The 15,781-nt window shown below is 38.0% G+C and overlaps 1 protein-coding gene across 2 annotated transcripts; it reads left to right on the top strand.

Moving 5' to 3' along the window:
* The first annotated feature begins 1,300 nt into the window (after positions 1-1,300).
* LOC118659097 (serine protease inhibitor Kazal-type 6) lies at positions 1,301-14,193 on the top strand. 2 transcript variants are annotated; one of them, XM_036315146.1, is made up of 5 exons: positions 1,301-1,603; positions 4,381-4,403; positions 8,746-8,820; positions 11,549-11,664; positions 13,965-14,193. In XM_036315146.1, exons 1-5 carry the CDS (start codon positions 1,546-1,548, stop codon positions 14,008-14,010), a joined length of 318 nt encoding a protein of 105 aa, XP_036171039.1. In that variant the 5' UTR covers positions 1,301-1,545; the 3' UTR covers positions 14,011-14,193. The 2 variants fall into 2 exon arrangements, with proteins under 2 accessions (XP_036171039.1, XP_036171040.1); XM_036315147.1 differs by lacking the exon at positions 8,746-8,820 and having other exon boundaries at positions 1,334-1,603.
* Positions 14,194-15,781: the final 1,588 nt, after the last annotated feature.

Genomic DNA, 15,781 nt, shown 5'->3' with positions numbered 1-15,781 from the left:
AGGACTTTAAGGTTACCTATAAGTGAGTGTATGTCATCACACTACCTTAGAATGAAAATACTTAATAGTTGCCAAGCACAATAGTTCCTTCTCTCTTATTCCTTTCCACTCTTTCTTGACTGTACTCCTTTTTCCTCTTCCCTTTAAGTTCAGGTCTCTTAAAACTGTCAGAGAAGCAACTTCTTCCTATTTTTATCATAATCATGCTTCATTTTTTATTAAACAGTAATATCTTTTGATTGTAAAAGAAAATAAATTCCCCCTTCTCAAAGACAGAAATTTCATTCTAAATTTTGAGATAAGTAAAATTAAATATTTAAAAAATATGTACTTTCCAGAAAGAAAACAAATGTCCTGAAGAAAAGGAAATATCTATACTATGTATATATTTTCTCAAAGTGACTAATTTTAAAGGAAAATATAGATGTATGGATGTATTTAAATCTATAATTTCTGAGTTATTTGTACAACATTGCAATAATCACTTGAATTTAAATTGGGCACATTTTGCATATTCTTCCCATATTTTAAATTATTATACTTTTTCTTCATGATATTTTTAAGTAGTTGATTATGATTTGAGACAGATCTTGTCATTATCACTATAACCATTCTTTATTTATTTTTTGTCCCCCCCCCCCCCAAGAAATCTATGGCATCCATCTTTTGCTCTGTCCGCAATTAAATTGGCCATGATAGTTAATGGAATTAATCTAACTGGTAGAAAAGCATATGTTCAAGGAGTTAAAACATAAAGAGTTTTATTATAACCACTTCTTTACTTTTCAGGAAAAGGGGAAATATTAAATATTCCTCAATTCAGTAACTTTTACAAATTAGTAATTTACTTTTTACAAATTAGAAAAAATAGACATTTCCTCCTTTGTTCATTTTGACTTAAAAATGGAAAATCACTGCCATTTGACTACAATCATATTTTTAAAAATTAACAGGCTGATTTCTGCTCAGAAAATGCTTTTACTGATGTGGTTCTGGTGGCAATGTAGAATACCTATCTTCTTTAGGTACATCTTGGGTGATGTGGACTTTAAAAATCTTAGTTACACCCAAGATTCCATTCCTCTGTGGTTACTCACCTGGACCACAGACATGTAGGGCCTGTCTAAAAGAGACATAACATCAAGTGTGGCCCCACCAGTGACTCATCCCTTTAATATAGTGAAACTATAGAGGGAAGAACAGGGAGGATGTATTGGTTGCTAGGGAAATCTAGCTTACCTGTGGAAAATGACATCCTGTATTAATAAGATCTAAGGTACGACTCACATAATTATCCTAATTTTAAGATTGATGGAAATGATGAAGCATTTCTTTACATCGGGGACAGGTCATAAAAAATGTCTAAATGTACAGGACTGCATATGGTTTTAGAATGTGACTTTATAAAGAAGGTGGAGATCCCAACTCCCTTTCATGTCTCTATATATATGTCCAAGTGTGTGTGTTTTAGTGCTCTGGGAAGTGTCTTGACAGAGAACCTGAGTAGGACAAAGCAGCCTGGATCTGAGTGAGCTAACTGGCACCATGAAAATATCAGGTGTCTTTCTGCTCCTCTCTCTGGCTCTTTTCTGCTTTTTCTCAGGTGAGTTTTTTCTTTAAAATTAAAATCCAATAGTTACGCTGAACTGGACATAACAAGTATATTTACCCACCATATTTCAAAATTCTAACAATTTTGATATGAAAGACCAATTCTGAGAGATTATCATAATGATGATAATGATTATAATGGTTATAATGATGAAAATGTTAATAGTAATAATTATAAAAATAACTTTCATTTGTTGAGCATATACTATATTCGAGGCATGTACTAAGAGCTTTTATGCATTATCTCCAATACACATAGTAAGCTATTCCTATCTATATTCTACATACAAGAAAACTGTGGCACAAAACGTAAGAAAATTGGCAAAGGACTTACAACTCGTAAGTAGAATTTGGAATTTGATCAGATGTTCTAGACATCACAGTTTATGCTTGTTCCACAAAACTAGTCTGGGGGAAGGCTAGTTGTCTTATATATTTACTTAAATACTTGAGTATTTTCTTCTAAGAAGAAAGCTTCCCTGTACTCATTATTCTTATACAGTCATTGGAACTCAATTAAAATTAAAACAAGGGGAAAAAGGAAACTCAATTAGAAAATCCTTCAGAAAAAGGTATCCAGTCTTAGAATACTGAAGCATATGTGTTGTTGGGGAACTAAACAATTGTTCAAGAAGGGGAATATCTTTGGGCACCATAATGAGCAATAGTCAAATATTCTATCAATTTGGATTGTTCAAAGGACAACTGTACTTTGATCCAATGTTTTTCAGTACAGGGCCATGCGAATGAACAGGACACTGTATCTCTTTCCTTCCTTCTTTATTTTTCCACCCAATGATGTTATAGTAGACAAAGAACACACTAGAGTCTCTAGACTCAAGACCTAGACCCATGTCTTCCATTTATGACTGTGTCAACTGGAGACAGCTCAGCTCTCTGAGATCTTCTCTCATTTATAGAGTTCTAGAAATAAGACTGGATCTTGGAAATTTACATGTGTGACCTATCACTTGCTGTGACAAAAGTCATTGAATTTGGGGGCTATCAGAGATATTTCCCTGAGATTGAATAGGTAAAGAAGTCATTTTTCACTGGAAACTGGTTATATTTAGAAATATGAAAAAAATTACTGTGATCTTATAGAATAAGTTTGACTAATAAGGCTAAATAACCTGAAATGATGTTTCTGTCACCTGCTAAGATGACATAAAATAGATGAGACTGTATAAAAATTTTCTGGCTAAGATGCTCTCAGAAATTAATTGATATCCTCATTGCTTCTCTTTATGATCTTTTCATTGGATCTTATGTACCAGGACACTCAATTTACCAAAACATGGTCCTTCATAGATAAATCTGTATTTGGGAAGGCCAATGCCTAAGTGCCTTAAGGTTGAGTTTCAGTCCTAGCATTTCCATTTTATAGTGTGTGACCTTTCTGAGTAGTTTCTTCATCTGTAAAATACAGCTATAAAAAGAATATTCCTGTGTGTGGAATTAAATGAGAAAAATGCATGTAACGTGCTTTACATAGTGGATGGGATCTAGTAAGAGTTTAACAAATGTCTATTAATATTAACATTATTAAACTTCAATAATATGACCACTGTATTGAACTCAGGTGTTGCTGATGTTAATCATCCTTCTGCCCTGGTAGTTCTACATATAAGATGGTGGACAAAATCTCTCCTCTTCTGATCAAAGATTTGTACAGTGAAGAAATGGCTGAGAATTGTAATAATGACTTTTCCTGGGTCATAAAACTCACTTTTAGTGCTTACAAAAATTTAAACTTCCAGGCCCTATTTGGTCTTATATAATGAAATTTTCAAGTGATTGTCCTAAAAATCTGTATTTTTAATAATACTGCTGCAATATGGTTGGTACTCACTACAGTAGATTGCCATCAAGTTTATTTCAAAATTAAAAGCCCTGTTCTCACCTCATCTCCATTAATAGAGAATGTACTTGAAGGTATTTCCAGTTGTCCTCCTTTAAGTATGACACTTACTCATACTTTCTGTCGTCAAGGAGGCTTTTGGCTAAACATGCCAGGTGTCACTGGCATTAGGAGTTCCCCAGAAATGACCAGAATTCAGCTCAGAGCAGAATTGAACCAAACATTTTTTATTATTTCAGCATTTAAAACCATTGAGCTAATTAGCCACAACCCAAAATCACAGACATAGCTACAAAGATGGAGGGGGAGAGAGAGAGAATCAAGACTGTATTTATAGATTGTTTCCTCTTTCAGGAATTTAGAGAGATGTAGCAAAATAAATGAGTTTGTCCTTGCCAGTCTATATTTTGGCTAAGTCTTTAAAGCTGAGTATAGAGAACAGAAAAGCAATTTTGACCTCAAAGAACAAATAAAGTTAATCTCTTCCTGAACTGCCTATAACAAAGGCAGTGCAATGAACCTGGAAATGTCAAAGTTAGAGGAGACTTTCCAACCCAAATTCACCAAAGATCAGAGATGAGGTCATTTCCACAGTGGATTAGTAACTGGGCCAGAACTCTAACATGAATGTCCAGATTCTGAAACGATTTTCTGTCACCTCCCCTCCCAACCTCTAAGATATATGATCTTAACCTTGTCCATCCCCTTTCATCACTTCCCAAGTGTCTACTGCTCCCTGAGAAGTGAACAGATATTGGAAAATCAAACAGTCATGCCATGACTTGTTGAGATGACCAAGAACCAAGAATAAGTATCATTCCAGCCTTGAGGGTTTCCCAATTTTGCAAATCCCACGTTTTCCACATTCAGAAATTACAGTGTTCAGACTTTGTGCTTTTTTTTTTCAGGTGTCTTCAGTCAAGGAGAAAAGGTCAGTGCATATTTTTATCTATTCTTCAGACCTGGGTGGTGCTTGGTTGGTATTCCCAGCCCAAAGAGAGGCTTGTCTGTGGGCAAAAGGGCAAAAACAATGAACCAGCAGGCCAAATGCAGAAATCAGTGGGAGAAATAAAATTTTAACTACAGTTTCTCTATGAGTTAAAAGACCTTAAATACCCATTCTCAGGTTTTGTTAAAGTAAAGCAAGTATAAATGAAAACGGGATGAATCTATCACTGCTTTCACTGTGAGATCTTGGGCAAGTAACTCAGGTTTTCTGAGCTGCAATTTCCACTACTATAAAAAAAAAATAAAAGGATAATCGTATTCACCTCACAGAACTGTAGTCAGATTGAAATTATATAAACTATGTGGAAGTATTTGGTAAACTATAAAAAGATTAGTTGTTGATTAATAATTAACAGCTTCTGAAGGATTTAGATCAGAGGTTATTCTTCCCTTTATAGAAATAAGGCCACCAAGAGTAAAAAAAAAATATTGCTTATTACAAAGGTGGTTACTGCTCTATATTGCGTACACATGACTGTTTCACTTAAATGTAAGTACAATTTGGGTTAAAAGTTGGAATGGGGACAAATTATCTTCATTGTCTGGCTGCTGTTTTTTCCAAATCAATCCATCAAATTTCCTCAGATTGCTTGTTCTAAGCATCAAAAACCACAGACAGGTGGTATTTGCTCAGCTAGTCCTACTCCTGTGTCCATACAGAAAGAACATTTCTACTTGACCTTGGCAGTTGTTTTTGTTAGCCTTTGTGTGCCCAGGAACCCTTGACATCAAAAGTTTCCAGATACTACTGCCAACTGGTTCAAGTTGGCAAAAGAGCTGAAAACCTCTTCCAACTCTAGTATATTACATCAGACTTTTTCCTTCCAATTTTAAACTCTCATAAATTGAAATGCATCTTTCAGTGGATGATGCCCTACAGTTAACTCTCAATGTATGTGCACATGCACTTGTGTGTGTGACACATACATACACATGTGTTTGTACTTGTATATAAAATTGTATATCTTAAAATTGATTTCTTATTATGTTTAAACCCATATGGTAGCATAATCCATGTTAAATATTAAAACAAAAAAACAATGAAAGGACCTGGGATCCAGCCAACCCATTTTGTATCTCACTAGGTAGTAAAATATAAAACCATTACCCACAGATTGAAAATATATGAAATTTAATATGAAATTCTCATTGATACTCAAGTCTCTTCCCTTATTTAGGTTTTGATCTCAAAGATATTTAATGTTTCCCAGATTTTCAGTGTTTTCTAAAGTTCACTTAAAATTTACTGATTCTATTCCTTTCAATAGGCCTAAGTCTAATAGTGGACTTGCTTTTGGATCACTGGAAATGTTTTCTAATATACAGATCCCCAACACCATGCCAGACTTACTAAATAACAATCACACATGGGGAAATTTTCAGTCTGCATTCTACATAATTATCCAGTGCTGGGGAGCGCTGTCTTTGCTCAAACATCTTAGAGACAATATACATGAGTTCTAATTCAAATATTTACTGCCTGTGTGATCTAAGAGATGTCTCCTCCCTTGTCAGTGCCTTTGTTTCCACATCTCTAAAATAAAAATTTTGATTCAATGATCTCTAAAGCCCCATCTGACCTTAGCTATCTGAATCAGTATGAACCAAGCCTGCCTTGCCAAGACCACTGTCTTTTTTCCACTCAAGTAGACAGGGGAGGGAGGGTGCCACCTTTCAGATGGCATCAAGGCTACCATTTCTCTTCTGTATGGCTGGAAGGATGGTGGCGGTCCAAACGACAGGCAGAAAAAGTTGAAACTAACCTTAGGAGCATGCCTGCCTAATTCTGATTCTGCTAAGACAAAAGGAAGAAAGATTTCCTCCAATACTTAACTCAGTCTACTCATTCCAAGAAGCCTCTCCATGCTGAAGCATCTGATGGTAGATTATAGTTAATAATCTAAATTATAGACTTGTAAAAGGAGACTTTTAGAATAATTCACTATATATAAATATTAATTATGAATTAAATTATTATCTAAAGTTGGTCCTGTACGTTTCTAATAATAGGAATTAGAGTTTGAAATTTTGATGAAGATTCAAGAAAAAACAATGCCTAAGAGTCGTCAGTATCATCTGGAAATACATATGCTCTTAGAGAGGGAAAACCAAGTATATAAAATTTTCTTGAAAATGAACATAGTGAATAGTCAGGAAGAAAATAAAAAATGATAAAAGGAAGAGAGAAGAAATAGTTAGAGAGTCAGAGTATTGACATATTACAGAAGTCAGGGGTTTCAAAAAGGAGTAACATATCGTAAAAAATGATGAGCATTTTATAAATAGCTAATGGGTGTATTCTGAATCATTTTGTAGAGCCATTTGGGTAGTGTGGAATGGGTATAAAAGCAGGGGAAGTAGCGCACAAGCCATGGAGGGGTTTAGAAAACTGGTGTGATTAAAAAGGATCTGAAGTAACTACCTGGGTAGTAGTAAAGGAAAGAACAGATGAAGTCCTACACCCTAGAGGTGTTTGCAAATTTTCATTAACTTTATTTTTAGAACTGAAATACTAGACTAAAACATCAATGACCCTGACTTCTAAGTTAATTTCTGTGATCATATAAGCTCATTTTCCAGTGAAGTTAAATGCTTTTGTAGTTTCCATTATATGACTAATCTGGGTACTAAAAGTGTCCCTGTATTCCAGAATATTTTTGAAGGTACAATTCTTTGAAGAGCCACAAGGGGTCAGGCCGATACTAAACTTTGGTACCCAAGTCCCTAGATGTAGTCTCAGGAAGCTGGACTAAGAAAAGAAGTGGAGGCTCTTGTTAAAGCCAACACCAACCTAAAAAAACACCAAAACAGAACAAAGTTCCTCATTAAGTAGAGTAAGAAATAATGGGCTCCAAAAATTCTAGAATATGAAAGTGTACATTGTTAGTGCCCATAATATCAATCCTCCACATGATACTTGAACCTTTACAAACTGTTTTCAAAGGACTATTCATTGACAAGAACCCTAGAAGACAGGTATTGCTGGCCTCCAGTTAAATATAAAGAAATTTCAACTCAGAGTAGTCAACAATTTGCATGAGGTAATGCAGGTAGTAAGAGGAAGAAGCAAAATTCAAACCCAGGTCAGTTTAATACCGTCTACAGTACAGCCCCCCCTAACATTATAGAGCATTGGGCATTTTAAATAAATTCAGAGGATTTTGGCTGTCCTGGGTCTCTTGGAGGAAACTTTAAGGAGAAAAGATAATCCTACCACCCTTGGTCTAGGCCTGCTTTTTTATGTCCACTAAGAAACTAATTGTCTGCGTTCTATTTAAAGGAGACCAAAATAAAAATATAAAAGAGGACAGGAAATTTAGACAGAGGAAAGGCATGCCATTCTTAGACTGCTTCTCCTTAAGTTGAGAACTGTAGGCTCTTTCTAGTCCTACTAGATATTCTGATGTTCTCCTGTCTAGCTGTTTGTCTCACAGAAAGGATTTCTGATTGGCTCTGCAAAGTCATCCTTTATCTTTCCCAATGTCCAGAGCTCTCCGAGAGTGGCCCTTTTCTGTCCCCATCGCCATGCTAAAATTTCTCACACAGTGTGAGTGAAGAAAGGCCTCTAGATACAACAGAATCATTCAGGCAGTAGTTGTTATTTCTCACACCCAATTGAAGAATTAAGGACTTAGCTTAATTTAAGCCACTTTACTGAATGAATCACTGCTAAATCTTATATTATCAAAGCTGGAAAGGTCCTTAGAGACCATCTAAGCTACTGCTACTGAACACTCATTTGAAGCTCCTTCCAAAATGTGGTAAGAGCAGGTCTACAATATGAACCTTATTTTCTGCATGCCTAGTCCAAGACTATTTCAAATACTCCATGCTGGCTTTCTACAACTCTAATACGACCACATTTGATCCTTATAACAACCATGGGAATGAAGCTTGACAACTGTTAATGAAAAAAAAAACATTTTGGTTAAGAAAATTGAGATGCAGATAGTGAGCGCTTTGTCTGAGATGACACAACCAGACAATGGCGAATGACAGGACACGTTCTGAAACATGGTTCTCCAGCTACACCAGGGACCCTTGAAGGACAGGACAATTTAGAAGCATGAAGTATATCTACATTGTAAGGAAGTTTGTTCATATACCACTTGATTGACTTGGTTTTATTTATGGAAATTCTTAGCCCTACCTAGTCTCATTACAGGGGGCTATGGGGGGAAAGTGGGTCTGGGCACAGAAGTGGGGTCTAGAAGCTCTCAAAGTAAATGTCCTCCAAGTGCCACTTTCGTATCTGCTTTCTAAAGGACAAAAGAGCCTGGATCACAAGATCAGAGGGTCGAATGCCAGGGAAAGGTGGCTTGAGAAGGCGTCTCTTTAAAGTAAGAGACTTTTGTTTCTTTTCTCGCTGATCTGACTGTAGAGACACCCATATCTCTGACTGAGATGCCCTTTCTCGGCCTGCACATTGTCCCTGTTTGGCCCACTGGGGTGTCTCTCACTCATTGTGCTGTAATTATCTGTGTTCTTTTCTGCTCTCCTAATTCAAATAAGATGGCGAACGTATGGAGATATTATAACTGACTCCTTTTTGTATTGCCAGCACCCAGAACCATGCCTTACAAGTATTAGTTACCCATTGGCTGTTGGTGGAATAAATGAAAATATCAGTGATAAGTCTATGGTTTCCAGTCTGTTCTTGACTCACACAATTGCAAATGTGTATGTTCATGACTTAAATACAAAATAAATTAGCTTTTGAGAGAAAAAAAAATCCTATGGTTAATCATGCCCTGAAGATTTCGCAGCTTACTTTTTATTTGGGGCCCTAAAGGAAAGGTGACTATCCCCAAAGTAGTATGAAAGGATGGCGTTATCTTTAAGAGCAGTAAGAAAAAAGTGGGGCTATAGGTAGGACTATAAAAGCCTAGACATCTTCTATCCAACCAAGCCTAAGATCTCTGATAAGCACCATCCCACCCAGCCTCAATAGTACGAAATGTGAAATTTCATAAAAAATGTGTGCTTAATAGTCTCAGTTGCCTTAAATCTGATATAGGTGATATTTTGTAACTCAGCTGTGTGACTCTTGCTGAGCTTTTCCCCCGTACAAACCTTCAGAGAGTGTTATCAGTATACTAGGGCCGGTGCACAGATTGCATTGGTGGGGTCCCTCCACCTGGCCTGTGGGGATCGGGTTGAAACTGGCTCTCTAACATCCCCTGAGGGGTCCAGATTGCAAGAGGGCTGTTCTCAGATGATGCACCCCGGAATTAGGCTCCCTCCTCTCTGGTTCCGGGTGTGTCACCCAAGAACCACAGCTACCAAGTCACCACAGTTGCCAAGTCACTGCAGCTCAGCAGCTCCTGCATTGAGCATCTGCCCCCTCGTGGTCAGTGCACATCATAGCTACTGGCCAGGCAGCTGGTCGGCCAGTCAGCCGATCACTTAGGCTTTTATACATAGAGATAATGGTTTGCTAATATCTTAAAGATATGATTCCTCTTATTTGTGCCCACACACTTTTTAAATAAGGTATTTCAATACAGCTTACTTTCCCTGACTGTAACCGGGGTGAAGAGTACATCATGAACTTGGTCTTTATTTCTCTAAATGGAATATGTTGGAAATCAGCCATAATAGATAGCTGGAATCAGCAATGCGAAGGAATATGTTCAGGCACTGGTTTTTAATGCTTCCTGGTTGTGTGGCATTGGGAAGCTACTAACTTATCCTGAGGATCAATTTCCACATCTGTAAACTGCTTAATATAATTTGTTCCACATGCATCTCAGAGTTATCTCAGCTGAGTTAATCCGTATGGTTTAAATATTGTGAAGCAATAGATAAACGTAAGACATTATTAATGAAACTAGGAGAGGGGTAACGTATGGTCCCTTTATTCATGTTAAAGGGCACTCCATTCCACACAGTTGATATTTGGAAAAGTTTGGTTCTACCTGTTGTGTATTGTCTGTACCTTGGAATAAAATGGCTCAAATGTTATTTGCATACCAAATATTGATTCAATTGACATTGAATTGAAAAGAATTTTAAAACTCCAGGCTATTTTTGAGAGACCACTGTAACTGAGGGCATATATTAGTAGCATAGGGGCTACTACCATTCCTTCTACAGAGCCTATGACAATAATCATTAATTATCATAGCATGTGTTCTCACCAAGGCTGAATGCAACCTCAGAATCCTAAATAGAGCAACTTAGTCACAAAAGTTCAAATACTACAGAGTTTGAGACGGAGTAAGTTAATATAAAGACATTAAAATGTTGTTTTCAAGAGAATAAATGGATGTAGTAACCACAAGGAAAACTAACAAGCCATCACATAACATTTGGAAGCTCTTTGCAATGATCATCCATATCTTTATAACAAAACAGGAGTGCTATTAGAATTAGGTTAATACAGTAAAAAAAAAAAAACTGTCACCTAAAGACCAAAAACTACTCTCAACTGGAAAATTTAGTGTTCAAACAAAGTCATACCTATGGCATTTGCCTTACTTCTTACATTTGTAAGGAGTAAGTAACTGCCTTACATCATTAACTCAAGCAACTCACTTCTGAATACTGTGACTACAGAAATGGTTATCCTGTGTCTCAAAGAAAAAGTCTCAGTTATGTTTAACACATTCTAGATAAACAGACAAAGTAGGTCATTTTCTATTTCAGGAAACTTTACATCACAAATATATGTGTATATATATATATATAATTTTATAAAAACATATTTATATACATATACTTTCATATAAATATATAAAGTATTTATATATTAATATGACTATATAAATGAATATTTATATATTTGTATATAACATATAAATATTTATATACATATATGGGGTATGTGTATACAAAAAAGTATACACACTTTGAATAATTATAAAGGCAATGTTTATTAAAATGCATTTCAAAATTGTGCTATTAGCTGTTAAAGTATGTATACATTTTTCAGGGTATATATATATATATATATATATATATATATATATATATAATTTTATGTTTTCTGCCTAAAGCTTCTATTGTGTGGAACAGTTCCTTAGACAGAATGCACTAATGTCCATGTCACTGTGCTTACTTTGATAGGTTGACTGTGCTGAGTTTGGGGATCCCAAGGTCTACTGCACTCGGGAATCTAATCCCCACTGTGGCTCTGATGGCCAGACATATGGCAATAAATGTTCCTTCTGTAAGGCGGTGGCGTAAGTATCATACTCAGAAACCTGTCCCTTGCAAGTGCAAATTTCCAGAATAAGACAATCACACTTTCCTTGAAATAGTCCAGAAATTTCTGTTCATACCCACCCATAGAGCTAACAGAAATAAGCTTCAGGCAAATGGATTGAAAAAAAATTTGTTCAAAAACTAATAACAATTTGCATAATAAATTATTTGAAAGCATAATCTTCATTGTAATTATTAAATGTGATTAATCTTAGGGACTTTTAAAAATTATACATCTTTAAGTATTTTGATACATTTTATTTTTTCCCATTTATTTCTAAATAAGATTTTTAATAATTGTATCCAATTATGTTTTGTTATTATTAATTTCAGAAACAATAAATTTTAGCAATATAGTTACGTTTGAAAATTCATCAAAATCAGAAACATAAAAAACTTGTGGGAAAATTTATTATTAACAATAAAAGTTGCCGAAACCGGTTTGGCTCAGTGGATAGAGCGTCGGCCTGCGGACTGAGGGGTCCCAGGTTCGATTCCGGTGAAGGGCATGTACCTGGGTTGCGGGCATGTCCCCGGTGGGGGATGTGCAGGGGGCAGCTGATCGATGTTTCTCTCTCATCGATGTTTCTAACTCTCTATCTCTCTCCCTTCCTCTCTGTAAAAAATCAATAAAATATATTTAAAAAAAAAAAACAATAAAAGTTATTACTTTATCCACATTATTTTCAAGCATTTTATTTTATACCAATTTCTATGTTGCTCAGGCAACAATTTCCATTCATTCCTCTCTTTTCCTCTGATGAAAAAGGCCTTTCCACAAAGAATAGAGGAAAGGATCATTCTTACTATCCAGACTATTCAAACTTTACAGATAGTATACTAGGAAGATTCTATCAAGGACCAATATTTATTGAATTTATGTGTTTAAAGGAACAGAACAGGTACTATAGATTTTAGCAAATAGATTGTGAACTTCCTGATGAGACATATTTTATAATTAATAAAAGCTTATTCAATCAATCAATCTCTTAGTCTGATTGCTCTAAAATCAAAGGAATTATAGCCCTCTTTAAAAGTAACCTCACTTCTTTACCACTGTCATTCTTTTCTTGTATTAGAGTTTCTTCTATGAATGTCTTAATTTTCCTCAACTTTGCTGTAAGATTCCTAAGCATGGAGATTATATAGCTCCTTATCAATAACTGCAAGGCCAAGCACATAGAATTAAATGAATAAATATTGAATGCATAATAGATATTTCTATATTTGTGTATAACTCTAGAGGCCTGGTGCATGGATTTGTGCACCGGTGGGATTCCCCGGCCTGTCCTGTGGGGATCGGGACAAAACCAGCTCTTCAACATCCCCCAAGGAGTCCCAGATTGTGAGACGGTGCAAGCCAGGCCGAAGGACCCCACCGGTGCACGATTGGGCCGGGGAGGGACCACAGGAGGGCTCCAGGGCGTGTCCTGCTTATCTTGCCCAGTCCCAATCAGTTGGATCCCGGCAGCAAGCTAACCTATCAGTTGGAGCTTCTGTACCCTGGTGGTAGTACATGTTATAGCGACTGGTCAAATGAACGGTCGAACAAATGGTAGGACACTTAGCATATTAGGCTTTTATTATATAGGACTAGAGGCCCAATGCACGAAATTCGTGCAAGAGTAGACCTTCCTTCCCCCAGGTGCTGGCACCGGCTTCCCTCTGGCACCCGGGACCCGGGCTTCCCTCAGGCCGTCCAGGCACTGGGGACCTGGGCTTCCCTCACAGCCCCAGCTTTTGTCCAGTCTAATTAGCATATTATTCTTTTATTATTATAGAATTATTATAGATACCTGCTAATTAATACCAAACTTTTTCCAGGATAAGGGCAGTAGGGTAAGTTGAGATTGCATATGATGAACACTCATTACTGAGAAGGACTAAATATATGGTCTACTATAAAAGGCCAAATGCCTGAATATTTGGGTTAACAGCCTCCATTTTTTATTAGGACAGAACTATGACACTATAATCTCTTTGCCATTATTTCTCCTGTCATTTTACCTTTCCCAGTTGTATATATATTTATTCCCAGATAAGAAACAATTGAAATCAAAAGATCTACACTTTATTAAATTTGTTTAAGATTCATTTTTTTCTGTAATTAGGGCAGATGTCACCTCAAAGTGAATTTAATTAACTTCTGCCACATTGTCAACATGGGTACCTGTAGAATCAACTAATTACATAGATGATGACAGTTAAACCTTGTCCAATGTCTGCAATGAATACTAATTATATTGTACTGAGCATATCTTGTCTTTCTTTTTGATAGGAAAAGTGGTGGGAAGATCAACCTAAAGCGCTATGGAACATGCTGAATTGGAATCGGTGTTTGTGCTGAGCTGCCGGCTCTCTCGGCCTTCTTTTCTTGGTTCTGCTTTGATTTTTCTCTAGCAGAAAGCTTAAATTTATAGAAACACACCTTCTCTGCCTGGGTCTTGGGGAATTCAATATATAATATTTTCCTTGATTTGCTTAACAATAAAATAAATTCTGCAGAAGCCTGGCCTGTGTTTTTACTTTGAGATCAAGAAAACATATAGATACAATATTGAATAATTGACCTGACATAAATGTGGATCACCTGTTTTTCTAATCTAAATCAACCATGAAGTCATTGTGGGATCTTGGGAAAATCCCTTCCCCTCTTTTATTCTTGGAATTTTCATTGTATAATGAAGAATTTTCTTTTATAAAATCTATAATAATAAAAGCATAATATGCTAATTAGACTGGATGTCCATCTGGATGATCTTCCGGACAAAAGCCGGAACTGCAAAGGAAGCCCAGGTCCCAAGTGCCTGCTGGCAGCCGGAGGGAAGCCTGGGTCCTGGGTACCAGAGGGAAACCGGTGCTGGCAGCCCGGGAAAGGAAGGCCTACTCTTGCACGAATTTCATGCATTGGGCCTCTAGTCCTATCTAATAAAAGAGAAACATGGTAATTGATGTACGACCGCTACCCTTCCCATTGGCTAATAAGGGCGATATGCAAATTAACTGTCAGCCAAGATGGCGGCCGGCAGCCAGGCAGCTTGAAACTAACATGAGGCTTGCTTGCTTCAGTGACAGAGGAAACCAACATTCCCCGTCTGCCTTGCAGGCCTCGGAGCCTGCAGTTTGAAACATTTTAACAAATATAGAAGCTAAAAAAAAACCCAGAAACCAGCTTTCAGCGAGCTGGGATCTCAGAGCTGGAGTCAGAGCTGGAGTTATACATTGTTTTGAACCGAAACAAACCAGATACCTACTTTCAGCAGCGGAGGCCTGAGAGCTGGAGCCTCAGAGCTAAAGCTGGCTCAGAATTTAAAAAAAAAAAAAAAGATAAAAAGGAGCGGTTGGGAGCTTCCATCACCCGCCAGCCTGAAAACAGCCCTCAGCCCCTCACCCAGACTGGCCAGGCACCCCAGTGGGGACCCCCACCCTGATCCAGGACACCCTTCAGGGCAAACCAGCCAGCCCCACCCATGCACCAGGCCTCTACCCTATATAGTAAAAGGGTAATATGCCTCCCTGCACCGGGATCAGCGTGACAGGGGGCAGCGCCCAAACCCCCTGATCGCCCTGCAGCTCTGTGTGTGACAGGGGGCGGGGCCACAACCTCCCTATCTGCGCTGCTCTGTTTGTGACAGGGGAAGGCGCCCCAACCCCCTGATCAGCCCTGCTCTGTGCCTGATACGGGGGAGCTCACCAACCTCTGATCGTCCTGCGGCTCTGTATGTGACAGGGTGCAGCGCCCCAACCCCCTGATCGGCCCTGCTCTGTGTGTGACAGGCAGGGTGCGATGCCCCAACCCGCCCCCTCCTCCCACGGGCCCTGCTCTGTGTGTGACAGGGTAGAGCCATAACCTCCCCATCGGCCCTGCCCTGAGTGTGAGAGGGGCGCCCCAACCCCCTGTTAGGCCCTGCTCTGTATGTGACAGGGGGCGGCGCCCCAACTCCCCTATGGGCCCTACTCTCTGAGTGACAGGGGGGAGCTCCTCAACCCCCTGATGGGCCCTGCTCTGTGCATTACAGGGAGGAGCTCCCCAACCCCCCTGATGGGCCCTGCTCTGTGCATGACAGGGGGGAGCTCCCCAACCCCCTGATTGGC

Source organism: Myotis myotis, unplaced genomic scaffold, assembly GCF_014108235.1.
Source record: "Myotis myotis isolate mMyoMyo1 unplaced genomic scaffold, mMyoMyo1.p scaffold_m19_p_6, whole genome shotgun sequence".
Taxonomy (NCBI): domain Eukaryota; kingdom Metazoa; phylum Chordata; class Mammalia; order Chiroptera; family Vespertilionidae; genus Myotis; species Myotis myotis.
The sequence above is the reverse complement of the archived record's forward strand: the minus strand, read 5'-3'. Positions and strand labels throughout refer to the sequence as shown.